Here is a 24,873-nt window from a genome sequence, read left to right on the forward strand (position 1 = left end):
TCTCCAACAAGAGAGAATCTAACCATCGCTCCATGACTTTCAATGGCATTACCATCACTGAATTCCCCACAATCAACATCCTGCCAACATTGACCAGAAACTGAACTGGACCAGCCATATAAATATTGTGGCTACAAGAGCATGTCAGAGGCTGGGAATCCTACAGCGAATAACTCGCTGCCTGTCTTGTGTTCCAGAACTTGCCGTGCCCCTAGCCAAGCTGTTCCAGTACAGCTACAACATTGGCATTAGCCTAGCAGCATGGAAAATTACCCAGCTGTGTTCTGTACACAAGAAACTGGACAATTCCAATCCAACCAATTACTGCCCACACAGATCGGAATTAGCACGTTCCAGGACCTCTGGAATGGTGACCTTGTCCTGCCAAGAGATGCCAAGGATACATGAGATAGCAATTGTGGAAACTGTTCAGCCTTCCCTTGCCTAGAATGTTATCCAGCTCTCTCCACTGTAGAGAGTGTGCTGAGGACAGAGAATTGTAGGCTCTCAGTTTAGTGTTTTCAGTCAGGTTGCTGTTGTTCCTCACACACTTCCTCATCTGTCACACTAGCACTCTGCAAAACGACACAGATTCAAAACAAATCGAGCTAAATCTTAAAACTGGCATCAGTGGGGCATTATGGGGCCAACAACAGCAGAATTATATTCAACCACAATCCTTAATCTCGTGGTCGGGTATATTCCTCACTCTACCATTACCATCAAGCCAAAGGATCGATCCTGATTTTGTCAGCAGTACAGAAGGGCATGCCAGGAGCAGCAGTTGGCATGCCTAAAAATGCGGTGCCAACCTGTGATGCTACAGCACAGGACTATATGCATGCTACAGAATGAAAGCAGGACATAATAGAGTAAAGCAATCCCCAAACACCAGTTCAGATCAAGGCCTACAATACTCCCAAATCCGATTGTCAATGAAGGTGGACAATTAAACAACTAATGGGAAGAGGTATACAAATATCCCCATTCTTAGTGGCAGGAGAGCCCAGTACCTCAGTGTAAAAGACAAGAATGAAACATTTGCAACAATCTTCGGTCAGAAGTGCTGAGACCATGATCCATCTTGGTCTCATCCTGAGGTTCCCAACGTCAACATCAAAGAGGCTCGTCTTCATCCAACTGCAAACGCTCCACGTTATCAAGAAATTGCTGGAGGCAATGGAGAGAGTAAAGGTGACAGACCCGCTAGTAGTACTGAAGATTTGTACTCCAGAACTAGCCACAGCCCAGCCAAGTTGATCCAGTGTAGCCACAGCACTGGCATCGATCCAAAAATGTGGAAGGTTGCCCTGTTCAAACCAGGCAAGTCCAATACAACCAATTGACCCCTCCATCAGTTTACCCTCAATCATCAGCAAAGTGATAGAAGATGTGGCTGACAGTGCCATCGATTAGCACGTACGCAGCAATATTCTGCACACCAGTACTCCTCCCACAGTCGAAAGATGTGCGGGTTAGGTTGATTGGCCATGCTAAAATTGCCCTTAGTGTCCTGGGATGCGTAGGTTAGAGAGATTAGTGGGTAAATATGTAGGGATATGGGGGTAGGGCCTGGGTGGGATTGTGGTCGGTGCAGACTCAATGGGCCGAATGGCCTCTTTCTGTGCTGTAGGGTTTCTAAGATTCTAAGAGTACTCAGTTTGGGTTCTGCCAGGATAACATGGCTCCAGACTTCACTCTCACCTTGGTCCAAATGTGAACGATAAAGAGGTGAATTGCAGAGGTGAGAATGACATAAAGGCAGCATTTGACCATGTGTGGCAAAATCTAAGCAAGCGAGAATTAGGAAGAAAATTCTCCACTGCGTAGAGTCATATGTAACACAAAAGATGAAGTAGAGATGCCGGTGTTGGACTGGGGTAGGCACAGTAAGAAGTCTCACAACACCAGGTTAAAGTTCAACAGGTTTGTTTGGAATCAGGAGCTTTCGGAGCACTGCTCCTTCACCAGGTGAGTAGAGAGGTAGGTTTCACAAACATGGCATATATAGACAAAGACACAATTGCAAGCTAATGGTTGGAATGCGAGTCTTTTCAGGTAATCAAGTCTTTACAGGTACAGACAGTGCGCGTGGAGGGAAAGTACCCGCAGCAAACTACCCAGGCTTCAGGAGAACAGCAACCACGACACCACACAACTCTGCCACGGCAACCTCTGCAAGACTTGCCGGATCATCGACATGGACACCACCACCCACCAGGTACACAGTACATACTCATGCGACTCGGCCAACGTTGTCTACCTCATACTCTGCAGGAAAGGATGTCCCGAGGCGTGGTACATCGGCAAGACCATGCAGATGCTACAACAATGGATGAATGGACACTGCGTGACAATCGCCAGGCAGGAGTGTTCCTTTCCTGCCAAGGAACACTTCAGCAGTCAAGGGCATTCAGCCTCAGATCTTTGGGTAAGCGTTCTCCAAGGCGGCCTTCAAGACACACGACAACACAGAATCGGTGAACAGAAACTGAAAGCCAAGTTCCATACGCATGAGGATAGCCTCAACCAGGATCTTGGGTTCATGTCATACTACATGTAACGCCATCATTTTGACCTGCGCTTGCAAAATCTTACTAACTGTCCTGGCTTGAGAAAATTTACACCTCTCTAACCTGTCATTATCCCTCTCTCCACTCGCATACCTGTAAACACTTGATTACCTGAAAAGAACATAGAACATAGAACACTACAGCGCAGTACAGGCCCTTCGGCCCTCGATGTTGCGCCGACCAGTGGAACCAATCTAAAGCCCCTCTAATCTACACTATTCCAATATCATCCATATGTTTATCCAATAACCATTTGAATGCTCTTAATGTTGACGAGTCCACTACTGCTGCAGGCAGGGCATTCCACGCCCTTACTACTCTCTGAGTAAAGAACCTACCTCTAACATCTGTCCTATATCTCTCACTCCTCAATTTAAAGCTATGTCCCTCGTGCTAGCCATCACCATCCGAGGAAAAAGGCTCTCACTATCCACCCTATCTAATCCTCTGATCATCTTGTATGCCTCTATTGAGTCACCTCTTAACCTTCTTCTCTCTAACGAAAACAACCTCAAGCCCCTCAGCCTTTCCTCATACGATTTTCCCACCATACCAGGCAACATCCTGGTAAATCTCCTTTGCACCCTTTCCAACACTTCCACATCTTTCCTATAACACGGCGACCAGAACTGTACGCAATACTCCAAATGCGGCCGCACCAGAGTTTTGTACAGTTGCAGCATGACCTCCTGGCTCCGAAACTCAATCCCTCTACCAATAAAAGCTAACACACCATACGCCTTCTTAACAACCCTATCAATCTGGGTGCCAACTTTCAGGGATCTATGCACATGGACAACCAGATCCCTCTGTTCATCCACACTACCAAGTATCTTACCATTAGCCCAGTACTCTGTATTCCTGTTACTCCTTCCAAAGTGAATCACCTCACACTTTTCCGCATTAAACTCCATTTGCCACCTCTCAGCCCAGCTCTGCAGCTTATCTATGTCCCTCTGTAACTTGCCACTTCCCTCCGCACTGTCTACAACTCCACCGACTTTAGTGTCATCCGCAAATTTACTAATCCATCCTTCCACGCCCTCATCCAGGTCATTAATAAAAATGACAAACAGCAGTGGCCCCAAAACAGATCCTTACGGTACATCACTAGTAACTGAACTGCAGGATGAATATTTCCCATAAACCACCACCCTCTGTTTTCTTACAGCTAGCCAAGTCCTGATCCAAACCACTAAATCACCCTCAATCCCATGTGTCCGTATTTTCTGCAAAAGCTTACCATGGGGAACCTTATCAAACGCTTTGCTGAAATCCATATACACCACATCAGCCGCTTTACCCTCATCCACCTCTTTGGTCACCTTCTCAAAGAACTCAATAAGGTTTGTGAGGCACGACCTACCCTTCACAAAACCGTGCTGACTATCCCTAATCAAATTATTCCTTTCTAGGTGATTATAAATCCTATCTCTTATAATCCTTTCCAATACTTTGCCCACAACAGAAGTAAGGCACACCGGTCTATAATTACTAGGGTTGTCCCTACTCCCCTTCTTGAACAAGGGGACAACATTTGCTATCCTCCAGTCTTCTGGCACTGTTCCTGTAGACAATGACGACACAAAGATCAAAGCCAAAGGCTCTGCAATCTCCTCTCTAGCCTCCCAGAGAATCCTAGGGTAAATCCCACCCGGCCCAGGGGACTTATCTATTTTTACCCTTTCCAGAATTGCTAACACCTCCTCCTTATGAGCATCAATCCCATCCAGTCCAACAGCCTGCATCCCAGTACTCCCCTTGACAACACAGTCCCTCTCCAGTGTGAATACCAACGAAAAATATTCATTTAGTGCCTCGCATTCCAACCATTATCTTGCAATTGTGTCTGTGTCTATATATGCTGTGTTTGTGAAACCTACCTCTCCACTCACCTGATGACAGAGCAGCGCTCTGAAAGCTCGTAATCCCAAATAAAGCTGTTGGACTTTAACTTGGTGTTTTGAGACTTCTTTCAAAAGAAGATGGTCATGGTGCTTGGACGATAATCATATCAGCTCATATCATATCAGCATCACTACAGGAGCTCCTTAGGCCCAACCACCTTCAGCTGCTTCATCAATAACCTTCCTTCCTTCCTCAGAAGTTGCAATGTTCACTCATGATTTCACCATTTTTAAACGACTCCTCAGATACTGAAGCAATCACTGCATGCATACAGCAAGACTTGGACAATATCCAGACTTCACCTGATAAGCGATGGCAACTAACAGCCATAGCAGACATGACTCATTTCCAAGAACAGAGAATATAACAATTTCTCCTGACATTCAATAGCATTAACATTGCTGGAACCCCACGATCAACACCTGGGGGCTTACCATTGACCAGAAACTTAACTGGACCAGTCAGTGTTGTGAAAATGTCTAATTTCATGATAAGTTTTAGGAATAGAAGTTTTAGTTTGAGGAAGGAAGTTTATAAAATGTAGAATAAACCAATTTCCCTGGGGGAGGCTGGTAAAGAGATCTAAAGTAATTGCAATTCAAAGGATGGCCTTTTAATAAGGCTAAAGTTGGAAATGTGAAAACATTACAAAATGGGTGGTCCCTTTTTGAGTTCTTGGTCGAGATAAGATGTCTACAGTTGTCTTCATATGGAACATCAATTATTGATATGGTTTCCCATTACAAAGGAAATTGGCAGAAATGGGTATAAGGAGTTTAAATCTCTACCCGAGACATCCTTGGTACGTGACTTCACTGTGGGGACAGATTGCAGGGAGATGGTTTGCTAAGTTTTGGGTCGTATCTGTGTGATTTCTCACAGAAACAAGCAGTTGAAGCATGAGAACAGCTTTGAGAAGCAGGAAGAGAAATTGGTCAGGAATTGTAGACCCAAACTAAAGGACTAACAGTATTTTGGAGTCACTGAGCAAGAATAATGTCAAGCCCATGCTTGAGCTGAGGTATCCACAATCCTAAGATGCTTAAGGAGAGTTGGTGGGTCACCGAGCTGACTGCAAGTGGAAAGACCCCAAGAATACCTACATGTCAAAGGATAGCAGGAACACCGAGGAGATCCAAGTGGATTCCTAAGAGCTGTGACACACCTTGGTTTGATCACAGGAGAAGTGCAGTAACCCTCTAGATCTTGTTTCGGGGAACTTTTGGATGGAAATAAAAGTAGAATGGGGAGTTGTGTGCTGTTGAGAGTTTAAAGTAGAAGTTTTTACGAAATATAGTGTTAGTCGTACTTGTTTTGTTTAAGCCTGGTTTCTCACCCTCAAACTGAATGTGAAATTCTATAATGTTGTGATAATTCTTCCCTAGAGGATCTTCGTTATGAGATTAATTAACATTGTCTCATTACATAATATCAGTTCTAAAATAACCAGTTCTCTGGTTCCACAAGAAACTGTCCCGAATACACTCTTCTGAACAAAAGAATGAGACAATCATTGACTTCAGGAAGCGTAGTGGAGGATATCAATGGGGACAAAGTAGAAATGGTTGAGAGCTTCAAGTCTTTAGGTGCCCAGATCAACAGCCTGCCCTGGTCCCCCCATGCCGACACTATATTTAAGGAAGCCCATCAACGCCTCTACTTTCTCAGAAGACTAAGGAAATTTGGTATGTCCACTACAACTCTCACCAACTTATACAGATGCACCATAAAAAGCATTTTTTCTGGTTGCATCACAGCTTGGTAAGCTTCATGCTCTGTCCAAGACCGCAAGAAAATACAAAGTGTCATGAACAAAGCCCCGTCTATTACTCAAACCAGACTCTCACCCATTAATTCTGTCTACACTACCCACTGCCTCGGAAAAGCAGGCAGCATAATCAAGGACCCCATGCACCCTGGACATACGCTCTTCCACCTTCTTCCATCACGTACCAACCAACTCAAGAACAGCTTTTTTCCTGCTGCCATCAGACTTGAGAATGAATGTATCTTGCATTAAGTTGATCTTTCTCTACACCCTAGCTACAACTAAAACACTACATTCTGCATTATCTCCTTTCTTTCTCGATGAATGGTATGCTATGTCTGTATGGTGCGTAAGAAATAATACTTTTCACTGCGTACGAATACATATGACAATAAATCAAATCAATACATTTTCATAAATAATTGACAAGTATATTATTGGCACTGAATTGGAGAAAGATACATTGGCTGTGCAGTTCAGTGATCTCGATTCTCATTACCTGGGTCACACGGGATAAATGGACAGGAACACTACTCATACTTTGCATCCGGTGTACGTTCTGTGAATTGACACCATGGCCCGAAGTTACTTACAGCCATGACCTGTGCTCTGACACTGTATATTGACTGCATACTGATGCTATACACTTACTATATTCTGCCCTGTGCTTGCCAAGAGTACTACAGCCCTACGCACACTGACTGTGAGGTGAGATATCAATTGGCTGGTCAGCTGGGAAGAAAAGTGGCAAACGAAATTCAATCCAGAGAAATCTGAGGAAATACACTTAAGGAGAACAAGAAAAGGAATACAAAATAAATAGTCATGATGTGGAGATGCCGACATTGGACTGGAGTGGGCGCAGTAAGAAGTCTCACAACACCAGGTTAAAGTCCAACAGGTTTATATGGAATCACAAGCTTTCAGAGTGCTGCTTACTTCATCACTCACCTGATGAAGGAGCAGCGCTCTGAAAGCTCGTGACTCCATATAAGTCTGTTGGACTTTCACCTGGTGTTGTGAGACTTCTTAAAATAAATAGCATAACAGTAGAGGAACAGGGGACTGTGGTGTATATGCCCACAAATCCTGAAAGTAGCAGGAAAAGTAGAAAAGTGCTTGAGTCAAATACAGGATCATTTTTTTTCCTGTGGCCGAGGCATAAAAAGCTGTCAGATTAAGCTAAAACTGTCTAAAACACTAGTCAGGCCACAACTAGAGTACTGCACACAGTTCTAATCACCACATTACAGGATTATAGGGAACAGAAGATATTTATAAAGGGTCTGGTCAGGAATAGAGAATTTTAATTCTGAGGAAAAATTGGATAAGTCAGGATTTATTTCTTTGGAACAGATAAGATGTATAAAGTTAAGATATAAAAAGTTTTGAGGGGCCTAGAGAGAATGGATAAGGAAGACATGCTTCCCCCATCAGAGAGGTCAGTAACCAGAATTATAGGTTTAAACAAATTTAAATTAATTGGCAGAAGGATTAGAAGGGAATGAATGAAGCCACGCAGAGGGCAGTAGCTGGTCTGTGTAAGAAAAACAGCAAAGACACAATGAGATGAATGGCCTCCTGTGTTGTAATTTTCTATGATTCTGTGACTGTGGCTTGACATTGTACAGTGATACAGTGCACACTGTCTGCACCCTGATACTGTGCACATTGAAAGTTCTCCGGGTTGGGCTGTGCCACTGTGCACTGATTGCTCCCTGACATTGTAGATTAATAGTGCATTCATTCACTCTACCATATCATCATAACCCCCCTCACCTCCAACTCAGGAACCATACCTAGAATTCCAAGATCCTTCTTCTGTTTAGTAATTTGCCCCACAGGCTGCTTAACTCCAGTGACTGGTTGCTTCACAGTATGGTCACTTTTGGATGGTAGCGATATAACCTGATCATCAGTCTGACCTGCTCTCAATTCAACATTCACTGTTTCCAGCTCTGCTGTTATGGGATTAAGATCTTCATTCAAAGAAGTACCTAATGAAAAGACAAGAAAGGAAATCAAATGATCAAGGAGTAGGGAATAAATTACCATCTAAGCATTGGAAAACCTGATAAACATCACCAGACAGCAAAAATCACAAGGGGCAATGACCACAGATAGCTGACTGGAACCATCACTGTTCCCTCGATATGGGGCGTGTTGATTCAATCTGCAGCATTGCTGCAGTTACACTTCTTGTTTGGGTTTGAACCACGAGTGTTGACAGGACGACTGGGTTAAGAATGCACCATAGGCTCTCTTGTCCCAGCATTAAGGTCAGGCAGAGGTCAATAGATGGAATCTAGGATGAGGGTGAGAAGGAGAAAATGGGAACATGGGAACAGGAGATTAGGCCTCAAGCCTGCTCAATTATTCAATTCAATCATTGGTGAATTGGTTCTGTAGCCCTTAAGTACCCTTGCCTAACAAAAACCATCAATCTCAGCTGACCCCCCAGCCTCAACAGTTCTTTTTTTTTGAGGGGGGAGGAAATCAGTGGTTTCGTTCACAAAAATTTGAGAATGAAGGAAATTATTATGGAAAAATTCCAAAATAGCATTTCAGTTAACCATCAAGACTTAGATAAATGTCAGGTATCAAAGATCCAAGAGATGGCAGTTTTAGCTGATACCTATGATATTCCACAGACAGGTACATGTGGGGAAATGGTCATATGGGATACAAAGAAACCAGAGGAACAACAAAGAGTCTAACTGATGGGGAAGGTAGAAGATGTTCTAGTGAAGAAAAATAATACTGTACACTATAAAAAGAGTGAAAGTAAACTGCTATTCTTTTACTCCGTAAAACAAGGCATGACAAGGCCTATTGTTAGAAGCTGAATGGTCAACTGGTAGCAGTAATAGGAATGCTCAAGGAATCTCAGCAGAAAAAAAGAATTGGTATTAAAACCAGAGCAATGTTATAGGCGAAACATGTTCCTTCAGAACCTATTAGAAAGGGGGATGTGGCTCAAGAGACGCAAGATAATTTTTCTTTGACGACTGCTATAGAATCAAACTATTGGAAGTTTTGGATGTTGTCGCGAAGGGAAGAATGTTCTCTCGCTCAATTAAAACCCTGAGAGATACTGCAGCAGACCAGTCATTGATGATGTTGTGTTCCGGATAGTTTCATAAAGGAAAAGATATTAAGAGAAGATATTCATGAAGTTTATCAACATGTTCCTTTGTGCAGTCAATTTACAAATGGAATTGTTACAGTGGCAATTGTTCTGCATTCACCTATCGAAGTGATTGATTTTATTCTGCGTAATGATTTGGCTAGCGGAGACAGTAACCTGGCAACAACTATATTACAGCAAGTATTTGATCATGCTGATCTTACCAAATTCCAAAAAACTACTGTGGCCAAAAATAAGAAGCTTATTGTTGATAACGAGTGATAGGAGGAAAAACTAATTATTATGGAGAACTAACTTTCAAACAAGAAAGAAAAGTTTGCGAATGAAAAACGAGAATTGATTAGAACAATTGAGCGTCGGTCACAGAACCTTTAAAGAATAGGAAGCTATTCCGATCCATCAAGTCTGCACTGGCTCACTGAAAGAACCTTTGACCTAATCCCACTCCCCTGCCTTATTTCTGTAACCTTGCACATTCTTTCTTTTCAGATAACAATCCAATTCCCTTTTGATCACCTCAATTGAACCTGCCTCCACCTCCCTGTCAGGAAGTTCATTCTAGACTCCAATCATCCTCTAGGTGATAAAGATTTTCCTCACATCATTTCTACTCCTTTTGCCCATTATTTTGAATCTGTGCCCTCTAGATCTTATTGTACTCCTTAGAGGGAGCAATTTCTGACTATTTATCTTGTCCATATCCCTCAGGATCTTGAACCCCTCTGTCAAGTCTGCTCTCAGCTTTCTTTTCTTCAAAGAAAACTGACCTAACCTCTGCAATCTATCCTCATGGTGTTACAAATGGGAGGTTGATCTCTTTGAGAACTAACACTCAACCACTCAAAGAGAAGTACATCCTTTCATAATCTGTTAAAGTGTGTGAGAAGGGGGATTATCTGCACTTCAACAGCTTTTAGTGGTCAAATCAAAATAACTACCTGAGACACACACTGTAAAACCAATAAGTAACACTTTATTTATCTAACAGTAAACAGGTTAAATAAACTATTTACAAACCGAAATAAAACACTATTCTAATGGAATGTTGTTTAGATAATTACAATTCCCAATTATTCAGAAAAAAAAATAGAATTTTTAGTCATTCCAAAATTTTAATCAGGTTTGTCATCTTCCAGGACCTTCTGTCTTCTTTGCTGACTTCTTCTGCGTTCTGTTGGTATCTTTGCAATTGAGATGAGACTTTCTTTTGATACATAAATGTGGCTGTTACACTAGCAGAGAACAGTCACTGTCTGTGTCTCTCTCTCCAGCTGTGATCTGTGGCAGCTGCTGGCAAGTGGTCTTCTGCCATTTTTCTGGAGCTGGGAGCTGGTTTTATACCCCCGATGACATACCAAAATTCGCATAATAGGATTGGTTTACAGGTTATCAAAACATCAAATTCAAATCCGACAGGCTGCTGCTATTCAAATGTCTATTTTAAATTGATTGGTTAAAATTCAAAAACAACCTGCCATCTTGGCAAGATTACTGCCTAGGCTAGCAATACATTGTTTCATGCTATGCTCCCTGTGTACTTGTATTCATGATGTGGAGATGCCGGCGTTGGACTGGGGTGAACAGTTTTAACAACACCAGGTTAAAGTCCAACAGGTTTATTTGGTAGCAAATACAGGTAGTTGTGTTACATTCGAGTTACAACGTGTTACAACAAAGTAGTATTTGCTACCAAATAAACCTGTTGGACTTTAACCTGGTGTTGTTAAAACTCTTACTTGTATTCACACCTGCATCTCTTTTAACTTGCTAAGCATAGCAAAAAAAACCTACCTTTTTAAAAACAAACAATGCAATTTTACATCTCTTAGCATTTTTACAATATTTTTTATAATTTTACAAACACTAACTTCACAACAAAATCTACAAGTAGAATACCTGACTGGGGACTTGGAATGTCAAAAACATAAACTTAAAAATCATAGAATCCTACAGTGCAGAAGGAGGCCATTCGGCTCATCAAGTCTGCACCGATTACAATCCCACCCAGCCCCTATCCCCATAACCCCATGCATTTACCCTCGCTAGTCCCGCTGACACACAGCGGCAATTTAGCATGGCCAATCCACTTAACTCGCACATCTTTGGATTGCGGGAGGAAACTGGAGCACCCAGAGAAAACCCACACAGACACAGGGAGAATGTGCAAACTCCACACAGTCTGCTCCCCAAGCCAGGAATCAAATCCGGGTCCCAGGCACTGTGAGGCAAAAGTGCTAACCACTGTGCCGCCCTGAGGGCCCATCATCTCTGATTTAAAAAGTTAAAGATCGTATTAACATAGAGAAACCTAGGCAAAAGACATTTGTATTACATAACATGACTGACATATATCCCTATTTGAAGAGGGGAAGACTGCCAGGGTATTGAGTTGCAGCCACACCAGCAAGGATACAAGGATAAACTGGTCAATATGCTGCTGAAGAAATCTCGAATGTAACACAACTACCTGCAATAGGCCTTGAAAAGATTATGTCCAAAAACCACATAATGGTTGGTGTTCTATTCAGAGTTTAAAGAAAGGATGTAGGAGAAACGTTAGCATTGAGTTAAGATAATGCTACGAAGTTCAATTTCTGCTAATCATACTTATCACGTGAACTGATTTGTATTTTGGTTAAACCTTTGTAATTGTGCAATAAGGCAATAAGGTAGTTGTTAAAGTTTATAGCTGTAGTTCTTGTAAAGAAAGCGAAAAGCCAGGATAAAGAAACCTTCACTTCCCTTCGTTTTATAGAATCCTACAGTGCAGAAGGAGGCCATTCAGCCCATCGAGCCTGCACTGACAAAAATCCCACTCAGGCCCTATCCCCATAAACCCATATATTTACCCTGCGAGTGTAAGTTGATAGGAATTCAGGACCGGCACATTCCTGTCAGGATGAAGGATAAAAACTTAGATAATGAGAGATATTGTGAGCCTAGTCAAAGAGAAAAAGGAAGCATTTGTCAAAGCTAGGAGGCTGGGAACACACGAAGCAAGTGTGGACTACAAGGAAAGTAGAAATAAACTTAAGCAAAGAGTAAGGAGGGCCAAAAGGAGTCATGAAAAAACATTGGCCAGCAGGATTAAGGAAAATCCCAAGGCTTTTTATATATATATATATTTAAAGAGCAAGAGGGTAGCCAGGGAAAGGTTGGCCCACTCAAGGACAGGGGAGGAAATCTATGCGTGAAGCCAGAAGAAATGAACGAGATACTAAATGAGTACTTTGCGTCAGTATTCACCTAAGAGAAGGACTTGGTGGATGAGGAGTCTGGGAAAGGGTGTGTTGATAGTTTGAGTCATGTTGAGATCAAAAAGGAGGTATTGGGGTTCTTGAGAAACATTAAGGTAGACAAGTCATCAGGGCCTGACGGGATGTACCCCAGAATACTGAGAGGGGCAAGGGAGGGAATTGCTAGGGCCTTGAGAAAAATCTTTGTATTGGTTACAGGAAAGGTCCAAGAGGATTGGAGAATACCCAATGTTGTTCCTTTGTTTAAGAAGGGTAGCAAGAATAATCCAGGTAATTACAGGCCGGTGAGCCTTACATCAGTGGTAGGGAAATTATTGGAGATGATTCTTCGAGACAGGATTTACTCCCACTTGGAAATAAGTGGACGTATTAACGAGAGGCAACATGCTTTTGTGAAGGGGAGGTTGTGTCTCACTAACTTGATCGAGTTTTTCGAGGAAGTAATGAAGATGAGGGTAGGTCTGTGGATGTTGTCTACATGGACTTCAGTAAGGCCTTTGACAAGGTCTCTCATGGCAGACTGGTGCAGAAGGTGAAGTCACATGGGATCAGAGGTGAGCTGGCAAGGTGGATACAAAACTGGCTCGGTCATAAAAGACAGAGGGTAGCAGTGGAAGGGTACGTTTATGAATGGAGGGCTGTGACAAGTGGCGTTCCTCAGGGATCAGTGCTGGGACCTTTGCTGTTCGTAATATATATAAATGATTTGGAGGAAAATGTAACTGGATTGATTAGTAAGTTTGCGGACGACACAAAGGTTGGTGGATTTGCAGATAGCGATGACGACCATCAGAGGATACAGCAGGATATAGATCGGTTGGAGACTTGGGCAGCGAGAAGGCAGATGTAGTTTAATCCAGACAAATGTGAGGTAATGCATTTTGGAAGGTCTAATACAGATCGGAAATATACAGTGAATGACTGGACCCTTCAGAGTATTGATAGGCAATGGGATCTGGGCGTACAGGTACACAGGTCACTGAAAGTGGCAATGCAGGTGGAGAAGGTAGTCAAGAAGGCATACGGCACACTACGGCATACGCAAATACGGCTTGCCTTCATTGGCCGGGGCATTGACTTTAAAAATTGGCAAGTCATGTTGCAATTTTATAGAACCTCAGTTAGGTCGCACTTGGAATATAGTGTTCAATTCTGGTCACCATACTACCAGAAGGATGTGGAGGCTTTGGAGAGGATACAGAAAAGATTTAGAAACATAGAAATCTACAGCACAAAACAGGCCCTTTGGCCCCACAAGTTGTGCCGAACATATCCCTACCTTCTAGGCCTACCTATAACCCTCCATCCTATTAAGTCCCATGTACTCATCCAGGAGTCTCTTAAAAGACCCTATTGAGTTTGCCTCCACCATCACTGACGGCAGCCCATTCCACTCGCCCACCACCCTCTGTGTGAAAAACTTCCCCCTAACATTTCCCCTGTACCTACCCCCCAGCACCTTAAACCTGTGTCCTCTCGTAGCAGCCATTTCCACCCTGGGAAAAAGCCTCTGAGAGTCCACCCGATCTATGCCTCTCAACATCTTATATACCTCTATTAGGTCTCCTCTCATCCTACGTCTCTCCAAGGAGAAAAGACCAAGCTCCCTCAGCCTATCCTCATAAGGCATGCCACTCAATCCAGGCAACATCCTGGTAAATCTCCTCTGCACCCTTTCAATCTTTTCCACATCCTTCCTGTAATGAGGCGACCAGAACTGAGCACAGTACTCCAAGTGGGGTCTGATGAGGGTCTTATATAGCTGCATCATTATCCCCGGACTCCTAAACTCAATCCCTCGATTGATAAAGGCCAGCACACCATACGCCTTCTTAACCACCTCCTCCACCTGTGGGGCCGATTTTAGAGTCCTATGGACCCGGACCCCAAGGTCCTTCTGATCCTCTACAGTACTAAGAGTCTTTCCCTTTATATTGTACTCCTTCATCCCAACTACCAGGATGTTGCCTGGTATGGAGGACATTAGCTATGAGGAGAGGTTGGAGAAATTTGGTTTGTTCTCACTAGAACGACGGAGGTTGAGGGGCGACCTGATAGAAGTCTACAAGATTATGAGGGGCATGGACAGAGTGGATAGTCAGAAGCTTTTTCCCAGGGTGGAAGAGTCAATTACTAGGAGGCATAGGTTTAAGGTTTAAATGAGATGTACGAAGCATCCTGAGGAAACCCACGCAGACACGGGGAGAACATGCAAACTCCACACAGACAATGACCTGAGGCTGGAACTGAACCCAGATCCCTGGCGCTGTGAAGCAGCAGTGCCACATACTGCCCTATACCTCTCCTTTCTTCCAAAGCAGGGGTATGATGAGACAGATTTAAACTTAGTAAAGTTTTTTTTGAGTTATAGTTTGGGGCAGCACAGTGGCAAAATGGTTAGCACTGCTGCCTCACAATTAGCACTGCTGCCTCACAATGCCAGGGACCCGGGTTCGATTCCCAGCTTGGGTCGCTGTCAGTGTGGAGACTGCACATTCTCCCTGTGTCTGTGTGGGTTTCCTCCTGGTGCTCCGGTTTTCTCCCACAGTCCGAAAGACATACTGGTTAGGTGCATTGGCCATGCTAAATCCTCCCTTTGTATGCTCGAACAGGCACCAGAGTGTGGCAACAGTAACTTCACTGCAGTCTTCATGTAAGCCTATTTGTGACGAATAAATAAAACTTTAGAAGTACAGTTCTTGTCAGGTGCTAAGAATTGGGGAAAATTAAGATTAAAAACAAAATGAAATAATGGACAAAAGAAAATAAAACATGGGAGTTGATTCGAGACAGATGTCTGGAGAAACGATGAGATGTGAGATAGCCTTCAATTAGAAAAACAAGGGTTTACAGATGTGACAAGAGCTAGACCTGCTCGGGAGGGTTTAAACTAGTTTGGCGGCGGGGTGGGACCCAAAGCAGTAGGGAGACAGAAGGTTGAGGACAGCACAGAAGTTAAAGAGAGCACATTAAGTAGTAAAGGCAGTGTCAGTAATCCGAGTACCAGACAGGTCAGGCAAAAGCAGAGCAGAGAGCAAGGGAAGTCCAGATTAAACTGCATTTATTTCAATGCAAGAGGCCTGACGGGCAAGGCAGATGAACCCGGGGCATGGATAGGTACATGGGACTGGGATATTATAGCAAGTACTGAAACATGGCTAAAGGAGGGAAAGGACTGGCAGCTCAATGTTCCAGGATACAGATGCTATAGGAAAGATAGAACAGGAGGTAAGAGAAGAGGGGAAGTTGCACTTTTGATTAGGGAAAACATCATGGCAGTACAGAGAGGGGATATATCCAAGGCTTCGGCCACTGAGTCTATATGGGTAGAACTGAGAAATAAAAAGGGGGAAATCACTTGTACTATAGACCCCCAAATAGTCAGCAGGAAATTGAGGAGCAAGTATGTAAGGAGATTACAGATAGCCCCAATAAAAATAGGGTGACAATAGTAGGGGATTTTAACTTTCCAAAAAATTGACTGGGACAGCCATAGTATGAGAGGGTTGGATGGAGAGAAATTTGTTGAGTGTATTCAGGAGGAATTTCTCATTCAGTATGTGGATGGCCCGACTAGAGAGGGGGCAAAACTTGACCTCCTCTTGGGAAATAAGAAAGGGCAGGTGACAGAAGTGTTAGTGAGGGATCACTTTGGGACCAGTGAACATAATTCTATTAGTTTTGAGATAGCAATGGAAAATGACAGGTCTGGCCCAAAAGTGAAAATTCTAAATTGGGGCAAGGCCAATTTTGATGGTCTCAGGCAGGAACTTTCAAAAGTTAACTGGGGGAGTCTGTGGGAAGGCAAAGGGACATCTGGTAAGTGGGAGCCTTTCAAAAGTTCAAAAGTTAACCAAGGTTCAGGGTAAGCACATTCCTCTTAGAGTGAAGGGCAAGGCTGGTAGAAGCAGGGAACCCTGGATATTGGGGTCCTGGTCAAGAAGAAGGAAGCACATGACATGCATAGGCAGCTGGGATCAAGTGAATCCCTTGAAGAGTATAGGTGTAGGAGTAGAGTTAAGAGAGAAATCAGGAAGGCAAAAAGGGGACACGAGTAGGGCCTCTTAAGGATCAACAAGATCATCTATGTGTGGATCCACAAGAGATGAGTGAGATCCTAAATGAATATTTCTCATCAGTATTTACTATTGAGAAAAGCATGGATGATGGGGAACTTGGGGAAATAAATAGTGATGTCTTGAGGAGTGTACATATTACAGAGAAGGAGGTGCTGAAGTCTTAAAGTGCATCAAGGTAGAAAAATCCCCAGGACCTGATGAAGTGTATCCCAGGACATTGTGGGAGGCTAGGGAGGAAATTGTGGGTCCCTTAGCAGAGATATTTGAATCATCGATAGTCACAGGTGAGGTGCCTGAAGATTGGAGGGTGGCAAGTATTGTGCCTTTATTTACAAAAGGCTGCAGGGAAACACCTGGGAACTACAGGCCAGTGAGCCTCATATCTGTGGTGGGTAAGTTGTTGGAAGGTATTTTGAGAGACAGGATCTGCGGGCATTTAGAGATGTAAGGACTGATTAGGGACAGTCAGCATGGCTTTGTGAGTGGAAAATCATGTCTCACAAATTTGATTGAGTTCTTTGAAGGGTTAACCAAGAAGGTAGATGAGGGCAGTGCAGTTGATATTGTCTACATGGACTTTAGTAAGGCCTTTGACAAGGTACCGCATGGAAGGTTGTTGCATAAGGTTAAATCTCACGGAATCCAGGGTGAGGTATCCAAATGGATACAAAATTGGCTTCTTGACAAAAGCCAGAAGGTGGTTGTAGAGGGTTGTTTTTCAAACTGGAGCCCTGTGACCAGCGGTGTGCCTCAGGGATCGGGTGCTGGGTCCTCTGATATTTGTAATTTATATTAATGATTTGGATGAGAATATAGGAGGCATGGTTAGTACGTTTGCAGATGACACCAAGATTGGTGGCATAGTGGACAGTGAAGAAGGTAATCTCGGATTGAAACGGGATCTTGATCAATTGGGCCAGTGGGCTGACGAATGGCAGATGGAGTTTAATTTAGATAAATGTGAGGTGATGCATTTTGGTAGATTGAACCAGGGCAGGGCTTACTCAGTTAATGGTAGGGCATTGGGGAGAGTTACATAACAAAGAGATCTAGGGGTACAGGTTCATAGCTTCTTGAAAGTGGAGTCACAGTTGGACAGAGTGGTGAAGAAGACATTCAGCATGCTTGGTTTCATTGGTCAGAACAATTGAATACAGGAGTTGGGACGTCTTGTTGAAGTTGTACAAGACATTGGTAAGGCCACACTTGTAGTACTGTGTACAGTTCTGGTCACCCTATTATAGAAAGGAAATTATTAAACTAGAAAGAGTGCAGCAAAGATTTACTAGGATGCTACCGGGACTTGATGGTTTGAGTTATAAGGAGAGGCTGGATAGACTGGTGCTTTTTTCTCTGGAGCGTAGAAGGCTGAGGGGTGATATTATAGAGGTCTATAAAATAATGAGGGGCATAGATCAGCTAGATAGTCATTATCTTTTACCAAACATAGGGGAGTCTAAAACTAGAGGGCATAGGTTTAAGGTGAGAGGGGAGAGATACAAAAGGGTCCAGAGGGGCAATATTTTCCACACAGAGGGTGGTGTGTCTGGAACAAACTGCCATAGTAGTGGAGGCGGGTACAATTTTGTCTTTTAAAAAGCGTTTAGACAGTTACGTGGGTAAGATGGGTATAGAAGGATATGGGCCAAATGCAGGCAATTGGGACGAGCTTAGGGGTTTAAAAAAAAGGGCGGCATGGACAAGTTGGGCCGAAAGGCCTGTTTCCATGCTGTAAACCTCTATGACTCTATAAGAGAAAACAATGAGGCTATAGAAGGGGTAACATCTAAGTGGAGAGATAAGGAAATAAGGACGGCATGTGGTGGCCTCACAGCACCACGGTCCCAGGTTCAATTCCGGCCTTGGGTCACTGTTTGTGTGGATTTTGAACATTCTCCCTGTGTCCGCGTGGTTTCCTCCGGGTGTTCTGGTTTCCTCCCACAATCCAAAGATGTGCGGTTAGGTTGATTGGCCATTCTAAATTGACCCTACTGTCAGGGGGATTAGGAGGGTAAACGTGTGCGGTTGTTGGAATAGGGCCTGGGAGGGATTGTGATTGGTACAGACTCAATGAGCCCAATGGCCTCCTTCTGTTCTGTGGGGATTCAATGAAATAGACACATACCTGCCAAACGTTGACTCAACAGGATAGATGATATCAAAGGGAAGGACATGATATAACTGTCGAACATTAACCAAGAGGGAGATACACAGCTACTATCAGAACCACAGCAGTGGCAGATATTGCCTCCCAAAAGACATAGAACATAGAAAAGCTACAGCACAAACAGGCCCTTCGGCCCACAAGTTGCGCCGAACAATTTTCTTACCTTCTAGGCTCATCTATAACCCTCTATTTTACTAACCTCCATGAACCTATCCAAAAGTCTCTTAAGAGACTCAATCGAATCCGCTTCCACCGCCACTACCGGCAGCCGATTCCACGCACCCACCACCCTCTGAGTGAAAAACTTACCCCTAACATCTCCTCTATACCTACTCCCCAGCACCCTAACCTGTGGCCTCTCGTGACAACCATTTCAGCCCTGGGTAAAAGCCTCTGAGAATCCACTCTATCAATACCTCTCAACATCTTATACACCTCTATCAGGTCACCTCTCATCCTTCGCCTCTCCAAGAAGAATGGGACCTAGCTCTCTCAACCTATCCTCATAAGGCATACCACTTAATCCCGGCAACATCCTCGTAAATCTCCTCTGCACCCGTTCTATGGCTTCCACATCCTTTCTGTAATGAGGCGATCAGAACTGGGCACAGTACTCCAGGTGGGGTCTGACCAGGGTCCTATACAGCTGCAGCATTATCTCCCGATTTCTAAACGCAATTCCTCTTTTGATGAAGGCCAGTATTCCATACGCCTTCTTAACCACAGCCTCTACCTGCGACGCTGCTTTGCGCGTCCTATGAACCCGGACCCCAAGATCCCTCTGTTCTTCCACACTGCCAAGCGTCTTACCCTTAATATTATATTCTTCCATCCTATTTGACCTGTCATAATGAACCACCACACACTTATCTGGGTTGAAGTCCATCTGCCACTTCTCCGCCCAGTCTTGCATCTTATCTATGTCTCGCTGCAACTGCTGACATCCCTCTACACTATCCACAACACCTCCAACCTTTGTGTCATCAGCAAACTTGCCAATGCATCCTTCCACTTCCTTATCCAGGTCATTTATAAAAATCACAAAGAGCAAGGGTCCCAGAACAGATCCCTGGGGCACTCCACTGGTGACCGACCTCCATGCTGAAAAAGACCCATCTACAACCACTCTTTGCCTTCTGTGGGCAAGGCAGTTCTGAATCCACAAAGCAACATCCCTTTGTATCCCATGCCCCTTCACTTTCTCAATAAGCCTTGCATGGGGCACCTTATCAAACGCCTTACTGAAATCCATATAAACCACGTCTACCGCTCTTCCCCCGTCTAAGTGTCTAGTCACATCTTCAAAAAACTCAATCAGACTCGTAAGGCATGATCTGCCTCGGACAAAGCCGTGCTGGCTACTTCTGATCATACTATTCCTTTCCAAATGTTCATAAATCCTGCCTCTCAGGATCTTCTCCATCAACTTACCTACCACTGAGGTTATGGGCGGCACGATAGCACAGTGGTTAGCACTGCTGCTTCACAGCTCCAGGGTCCCGGGTTCGATTCCCGGCTCGGGTCACTGTCTGTGCGGAGTTTGCACATTCTCCTCGTGTCTGCGTGGGTTTCCTCCGGGTGCTCCGGTTTCCTCCCACAGTCCAAAGATGTGCGGGTTAGGTTGATTGGCCAGGTTAAAAATTGCCCCTTAGAGTCCTGGGATGCGTAGGTTAGAGGGATTAGCGGGTAAATATGTGGGGTGGGATTGTGGTCGGTGCAGACTCGATGGGCCGAATGGCCTCCTTCTGCACTGTAGGGTTTCTATGATTCTATGATTCTATGACTCACCGGTCTATAATTTCCTGGGCTATCTCTTCTCCCTTTCTTGGATAACGGAATCACATCTGCCGTCCTCCAATCCTCTGGAACCTCTCCCGTCTCCATTGACGACACAAAGATCATCGCCAGAGGATCAGCAATCTCTTCCCTCGCCTCCCACAGTAACCTGGGGTAACATCCCATCCAGTCCCGGCGATTTATCTAACTTGATGCTTTTCAACAGCTCCAACACATCTTCTTTCCTAATGCCCACATGCTCAATCTTCTCAGTCCACTGCAAGTCTGCACTGCAACTACCAATATCCTTTTCCACTGTGAATACTGAAGCAAAGTATTCATTGAGTACCTCTGCTATTTCAACCGGTTCAATACAGACTTTCCCACCGTCACATTTGAGAGGTCCTACTCCTTGACATCTTATCCTCTTGCTCTTCACATACTTGTAGAATGCCTTGGGGTTTTCCTTTATCCTGTCTGCCAAGGCCTTCTCATGTCCCCTCCTGGCTCTTCTAATTTCCCTCTTTAGTTCCTTCCTACTAGTCGCATAAACTCTTCCAGATTTCTAACATTACCTAGCTCCCTGAACCTTTTGTGGGCTTTTCTTTTCTTCCTGACTATATCCGTTACAGCTTTCATTGTTTTGGCTTTTGCTGAACCTGAAGACATGGCCACCTTAACCTGTGCGTGGTAATTATTTGCTGGATTGATTTAATAGTGGATGTTGTTTCGGAAAAGGGTGTCTCAGAATTCAGAAAAAGCAAAGATAGTTGGGGAACAAGGGATAGTTTCATGTAAAATTGTGTGTGTATAGTCAGAGTACTTAAACTGCAGAACCATAGAATCCCTAAAATGCAGGAGGCCATTCGGCCCATCAGGTCTGCGCCCTCTCTCTGAAAGAGCAACTTACCCAGGCCCATACCATCCCAGTAACCCCACACATGTCCTTGGCTAATACACCTAACCTACACATCTTGGAACACCATGTCCAATCCACCTAAACGCATATCTTTTGGACTGTGGGAAAAAAACTGGAGCATCCAGAGGAAATCAATGAAGACAGGGAAAACATGCAAACCCCACACAGACAGCCAGGACTGGAATCAAACCCACGTTTCCCTCACTGTGAGGCAGCAGTGCGAACCACTGTGCCAGCCTAAGTGCTCCAGTTTTTAAGAGTGCTTGTCATTTGTCTTTTTTTTTCCTTTTAAGTTCATAGAATCATACATTGCAGAAAAGGCCGTTCGGCCCATCGGGTCTGCACTGACATGCGAAGAACACCTGACCTCCCACCTAATCCCATTTACTAGCACTTGGCCCATACCCTTGGCTTTCATGACAAAGAACTAAAGAACAAAGAAAATGACAGCACAGGAACTGCACCGACCATGCTGTCTGACTGAAGTAAAACCCCCTACCTTTCCGGGGACCATGTCCCTCTATTCCCATCCTATTCACGTATTTGTCTAGACACCCCTTAAAAGTCACTATCGTATCTGCTTCCACTACCTCCCGCGGCAGAGAGTTCCAGGCACCCAACACTCTCCGTGTAAAAAACTTGCCTCATACATCTCTTTTAAACTTTGTCCCTCGCACGTTAAACTTATGCCCCCTAGTAACTGGCTCTTCCGCCCTGGGAAAAAGATTCTGATTATCCACTCTGCCCATGCCCCTCATAATCTTGTAGACTTCTATCAGGTCGCCCCTCAACCTCCGTCATTCCAGTTAGAACAAACCAAGTTTCTCCAACATCTCTTCATCGCTCCTCCGCCTCCATACCAGGCAACATCTTTTCTGTACCTGCTCCAAAGCTTCTAGTAGTGTGACGACCAGAATTGAACACTACTCCAAGTGCGACCTAACTAAGGTTCTCTAAAGCTGCAGCATGACTTGACAATTTTTAAACTCAATGCTCTGGTCGATGAAGGCAAGCATGTCATATGCCTTCTTGACTACCTTCTCCACCTGCGTTGCCACTTTCAGTGACCTGTGTACCTGTACACCCAGATCCCTCTGCCTATCAATACTCTTAAGGGCTCTGTTATTTACTGTGTATTTCCCATCAGTATTAGACCTTCCAAAATGCATTACCTCACATTTGTCTGGATTAAACTCCATCTACCATCTCTCTGCCCAAGTCTCCAACCAATCCATATTCTGCTGTATCCTCCGACGATCCTCATTGCTATCCGCAATTCCACCAAGCTTTGTGTCATCCAGAAACTTACTAATCAAACCAGTTACATTTTCCTCCAAATCATTTATATATATTACAAACAGCAAAGGTCCCAGCACTGATCCCTGAGGAACGCCACTTGTCACAGCCCTCCATTCAGAAACCTTCCACTGCTACCCTCTGTCTTCTATGATTTAATTTGACACATGTATTAGCATACAGTGAAAAGTATTGTTTCTTGCACGCTATACAGACAAAGCTTACCGTTCATAGAGAAGGAAAGGAGAGAGTGCATAATGTAGTGTTACAGTTATAGCTAAGGTATAGAGAAAGGTCAACTTAATGCAAGGTAGGTCCATTCAAAAGTCTGATGGCAGCAGGGAAGAAGCTGTTCTTGAGTCGGTTGGTACGTGACCTCAGACATTTGTATCTTTTTCCCGATGGAAGAAGGTGGAAGAGAGAATGTCCAGGGTGCATGGGGTCCTTAATTATGCTGGCTGCTTTGCCGAGGCAGCGGGAAGTGTAGACAGAGCCAATTCTGTATTCTGATCCCTGAGGAATGCCACTTGTCACAGCCCTCCATTTAGAAACATACCCTTCCACTGCTACCCTCTGTCTTCTATGACCGAGCCAGTTCTGTATCCACCTTGCCAGCTCACCTCTGATCCCATGTGACTTCACCTTCTGCAGCAGTCTGCCATGAAGGATCTTGTCAAAGGCCTTACTGAAGTCCATATAGACAACATCCACTGCCCGACCCTCGTCAATCATCTTCATCACTTCCTCGAAAAACTCAATCAAGTTAGTGAAACACGACCTCCCCCCTTCACAAAACCATGCTGCCTCTCGCTAATACGTCCACTTATTTCCAAGTGGGAGTAAATCCTATCTCGAAGAATCCTCTCCAATAATTTCCCTACCACTGATGTAAGGCTCGCTGGCCTGTAATTACCTAGATTACTCAAACAACTTAAACATATTCAACGAGGTAGCCTCCACCACTTCAGTGGGCAGAGAATTCCAGAGATTCACCACCCTCTGAGAGAAGAAGTTCCTCCTCAACTCTGTCCTAAACTGACCCCCCTTTATTTTGAGGCTGTGCCCTCCAGTTCTGGTTTCCTTTCTAAGTGGAAAGAATCTCTCCACTTCTACCCTATCCAGCCCCTTCATTATCTTATATGCTTCTATAAGATCACCCCTCAGCCTTCTAAACTCCAACGAGTACAAACCTAATCTGCTCAATCTCTCCTCATAATCTATACCCCTCATCTCCGGTATCAACCTGGTGAACCTTCTCTGCACTCCCTCCAAGGCAAATAAGGGGACCAAAACTGCACACAGTATTCCAGCTGCGGCCTCACCAATGCCTTGTACAGATGCAGCAAGACTTCTCTGCTTTTATATTCTAACCCCCTCGCGATAAATGCCAACATTCCATTTGCCTTCTTGATCACCTGTTGTACCTGCAGACTGAGTTTTTGTGACTCATGCACAAGGACCCCCAGGTCCCTTTGCACAGTAGCATGTTGTAATTTTTTTCCATTTAAATAATAATCCAATTTGCTATTATTTCTTCCAAAGTGAATAATCTCACATTTGCCAACGTTATACTCCATCTGCCAGATCCTCGCCCACTCACTCATAGAACATAGAACATTACAGCGCAGTACAGGCCCTTCGGCCCTCGATGTTGCGCCGACCAGTGGTACCAACCTAAAGCCCCTCGAATCTACACTATTCCAATATCATCCATATGTTTATCCAATAACCACTTGAACGCTCTCAACGTTGACGAGTCCACCACTGCTGCAGGCAGGGCATTCCACACCCTTACTACTCTCTGAGTAAAGAACCTACCTCTAACATCTGTCCTATATCTCTCACCCCTCAATTTAAAGCTATGTCCCCTCGTGCTAGCCAACACCATTCGAGGAAAAAGGCTCTCACTATCCACCCTATCTAATCCTCTGATCGTCTTGTATGCCTCTATTAAGTCACCTCTTAACCTTCTTCTCTCTAAC

At 44.2% G+C, this 24,873-nt stretch overlaps 1 protein-coding gene across 1 annotated transcript in view; it reads right to left on the bottom strand.

Annotated features, from left to right (window-relative positions):
* The window catches only part of pik3ip1 (phosphoinositide-3-kinase interacting protein 1), a 61,827-nt gene that overhangs the window by 31,440 nt on the left and 5,514 nt on the right, over window positions 1–24,873 (bottom strand). The window contains exon 2 of the mRNA XM_078206911.1: window positions 8,049–8,246. Within this exon, the coding sequence (XP_078063037.1) occupies window positions 8,049–8,246 (198 nt within the window). The remainder of the gene's footprint in view (window positions 1–8,048; window positions 8,247–24,873) is intronic.

The sequence above is a fragment of the Mustelus asterias genome, unplaced genomic scaffold (genome assembly GCF_964213995.1).
Source record: "Mustelus asterias unplaced genomic scaffold, sMusAst1.hap1.1 HAP1_SCAFFOLD_1879, whole genome shotgun sequence".
NCBI lineage: Eukaryota > Metazoa > Chordata > Chondrichthyes > Carcharhiniformes > Triakidae > Mustelus > Mustelus asterias.